The sequence below is a fragment of the Apis dorsata genome, unplaced genomic scaffold (genome assembly GCF_000469605.1).
Source record: "Apis dorsata unplaced genomic scaffold, Apis dorsata 1.3 scaffold_269, whole genome shotgun sequence".
Taxonomy (NCBI): domain Eukaryota; kingdom Metazoa; phylum Arthropoda; class Insecta; order Hymenoptera; family Apidae; genus Apis; species Apis dorsata.
Genome location: NW_006263547.1, coordinates 200,791 through 204,664, shown reverse-complemented (window position 1 = coordinate 204,664; position 3,874 = coordinate 200,791). Strand labels below are relative to the sequence as shown.

Genomic DNA, 3,874 nt, shown 5'->3' with positions numbered 1-3,874 from the left:
TTTTTTTTTTTCATTTAGAATGGAATCTCTCTCGTTAATTAATTCGTCGCAGCCACGGTGGCAACAAGCGTCTTTCGGACAATTCGGAAGGACGAATCTCATTAAGTCATTCTGCGCAACGTGGCCGACTCGTTACGTAGAAGGGGATCGTTCTTCGTTGAAACTGTGACGCGTTTTCAACTTTTTGATACCCGTCGATATTCGTGTCTCGAATAATTAAATAATTGAACAATTCGTCGGGTTTAATTTGGAGATTTTGTGCGTGTTTACATTGCGAGATTTTGGAAATAATTTCGAGGAAAGATGGAAAAAAAGGATGGTGAAATCGTGACGACAGGGAAGGTAAGAATCTAGGGCGATGGTTAGGGATAAACGGATAAAATGATCTTACTGTATCACTTTTCGACGTTGCATTCGTCGTACCCGAATCACGTTCGAGGATAAACCGGCATCCGGTTACATTCTTCTGTTCCAGGCGATGAAGATGAGCAAAGTGGGCAACCAGACCAATTCGCAGGACCCACAGGCGGTGAATTCCCGGGTTTTCGTCGGGAATCTAAACACGTTCCAGTGCAGCAAGACCGATGTGGAGCGAATGTTTCAGCGTTACGGCCGTCTGGCAGGTAAGGTTCCTTTTTCCGGTGAAATCACATAAACGAAAGGCAGGATCAGCCCCCGTATACCCTGACATTTTCTTCGAGATTCTTTCGTTAGAGTCACAAATTAGATTTTTTTTTCTTTCTTCTTTCTTTCTTTTTTGTGGAAAAGGAGGAGGAGGAGGAGGAGAAGCGTAAGGGATCGAGGTGGATTGAAAATTTATTTGAAGATGCTTCATTCTATTTCGGGAATATATTTAGTTGACGAAAAATAATAAATTATATTGTTTCGAATTGAAATTATATTGGAAATGATTTTGAAGATTTTGGAGATTTTCAATAATAGGCGACGATTGGAAAATAATTTTGCGTCGCGGAATATTTTTTTTTTTTTTCTGTGAACGTTGAATGAAAATTTATTATAATACGTGAAACGTATTATAATGTATATATTTCAAAGTTTTGTATCTTTGAAACGAGGGAAAATTTATGTTAAATATTATTACGCGATATCTTTTGAGTGGTGTAATAAAAGTTACTTTACGAAACGTAATAATTATGCAAACGGGACTAAAAAAATGTTGAAGATAATTTCAGGAGAGATAGGATTTTCCTTGAAGCGATTGAAAATTTATTTAAAGTGGTGGTACGTGATATTCTTTGAATGATAAAGCTATTTTACGAAATGTAATAATTATAGAGATATTTGATTTCTTTTTTTTTTATATGTATTATTATTTCCTTTCCGTAATTTCACGGTAGGACGAGAATTTATTCATAAGAGATTAAAAATGAATTTTTGCGTGAATCGAGCTTTCTGATAAAAATTAATACAAACCTACATTTTTCGTAAAGAGGATTATACGTTATTTTCGTTTTTAATAACAAATGATCGAAATATCAAAAAATATGAGATAATCTCTCAAACAAAATATAACCTTATATAAAATCAAAAATACTAAAAATAATCTAACGTATACATCTGTATCATTCATATATTATTGAAAATCTCCGTTTCAAATCCTCCAAAATATCCATTCAATCGTACAAATATATTTTAAATTAATTCTTAATTCCATTTATCTATAACAATTTCAATAATCTTAAAAAACAAACAAACAAAATTTGAAACGAAGAAACAAATTACTTTCCACAATCATTTAATCAATCATTATTTAAAAAAAAAGAAAAACAAAAATTCCAAATACATTCTAATAACTTTAATTCCAGATAAAATACCAATATTCCCATAGTTCCAACGATTCCAAACACAACGATCTGACAAAACGAAAAAAAAAAAAGAAAAAAGAAAAAAAAAAGACAAAATTCTATAGTTCGTACGAGTTCGAATCGAGAATAAAAAACAAAAAAAAGAGAGAGAGAGAAAACAAAAAATCTCGTCCGATCGGTATTATTTGAAATTAAAAAAAAAAAAGAAAAAAAAAGAAAGAAACAGATACAAAATACCGTTTTGCAGCGTTAGCCGCGGGATCAGTTGGACGGGGGAAAGTAGGAAAAGTGGAAAAGCACGGGTGTGTAGTTACAAAACTGGTTGGCGAAGTTGAGAAGATTCAAAGATCCCTGGCTCGGATAACGGGTAAAGAGTCGCGCTGTTATCCGGTATAAAAAGCCGGGGGTTGGGGCACGGGGAGAAAAATAGCGAGTTGGAAATAGGATTTTCTCGATACGCTCGGGGTCCTCGGTAACCCAATTTGTGCCGTGATAGCTCCTTGACCTTCGATATCCCGATTGGATATCCGTCTCCAGTTTCACCACCGATGACTCCCGACTTGCTTTCACTGTAACGCTAACTTCGTTTCGGGGAACGTACTTTATTGGAAACCGGGTAAATCCGGTGTGTNCACGCGCGCGGGAAACGGGAGAGAGGGAAAAAAGAGAGGGAGAGAGAGAGAGAGAGAGATCGGTCGATTGATGGCACGAAGATTGAGTTTCTCGTTAAAATCGGTTTTATCGCTGGGTTAGTCATTTTCACAGGATAACTGTCGTTTGCTCGAATTTTTTTAAACGAATCGCGATAATAACGACGGAAAATATTTGTATTTGTATATGTGTGAGAATTTTTCGAACGACAATGGACGAGTAAGAAACTCTTGATTCCCTGATTGGACGGGAAAGAAGAGACTTCTATAAGCCTAATATAGGAACAATCTAGATAATTTAGAAAGAAAGATCACTTGGAAAAATTTCTTCGAAAATGTTTCCAAATGTTTATTTGTTCCAAAAAGAAATTACTTTTCTTCTTCTCTTTTCTTCCGCATTAGAACTCAAGTATGTGCGCAGGTGTCGTTCAAAGATATTTCTTGAGTTAATTTAGCGGAAAGTTGAAGGAGCGTTCGACGAGCAGCAACGAGGATAGTATTTCATTAGTAAAAGTATCACACTTTTACCGATGGCGCAAGTTTCGCGAAACTCGGTCCCCGCTTACACGAATTTCGAGTTCCTTGGGAGTCTGTTGCGTACAGCTGTCACTGGGTACAGCGATGCGATCCGTGTTTGGTGTTTCTGGAAGCAAGGAAAATTAAAGCGCAGTCTATGACGTAGTTCCCCTACGCGGAGTCGTGTAATGCGTCTCGTGTAACGCCTGTAACTAAAACTTTCCCCGTTTAAATTTAAATAATTCGATTCCACTTGCGATACCACACACGACGCTTTTATTATAATTTCTCGCGAGAATTCATTCAATTTCGCTATATTGTCCGACCGAATCGATCTTGTATATCCACTTAATCGAATTATTTTAAAACATTTTATTTATTTATTTATTTATTTTAAAAAATATTATATTTATTTATTATATTATATATTATATTATATATTATATCTTTAGAAGTATTATATTTATTTATTTTCTTTAGAAGTTTATAGTAACAACCAGTTACCCTGGTTATTTAAATAATAAAAAACCCAAAACAACCGAAACTCTTCGACGAGACCCTCCATATCTTGATATCTCGATATCAAATACAGAAAAATCTTGATAAAAAAAATATATCTCTCAAGAAATACTCCCTTCCATATTTCAATATGGAACGAAATTCTAATAAAAATATCCCTAATTTACGAAACCATGGCTTCTTTTCAAAAAGAAGTCAAACCCCTCGAAACGTGTTTCGTTGAGCGTCAAACGCAGAATTAGCTCGATCCTTCGATCGCTACGGTTCATCGGAGGGGAGGGGAGGGGAACACTCGAGCCACAGAGAACTTGGAAATAAAATTAAGCTGCAGTCCAGTCGATGGACAACACTCGGCCACAATCC

At 35.7% G+C, this 3,874-nt stretch overlaps 1 protein-coding gene across 9 annotated transcripts in view; it reads left to right on the top strand.

Moving 5' to 3' along the window:
- The window catches only part of LOC102680125 (uncharacterized RNA-binding protein C3H8.09c-like), a 323,287-nt gene that overhangs the window by 201,263 nt on the left and 118,150 nt on the right, over positions 1-3,874 (top strand). For all 9 annotated transcript variants that reach the window (XM_031510950.1, XM_031510948.1, XM_031510952.1 and 6 more), the window contains one exon: positions 476-623. In XM_031510950.1, coding sequence (XP_031366810.1) covers positions 476-623 — 148 coding nt within the window. The remainder of the gene's footprint in view (positions 1-475; positions 624-3,874) is intronic.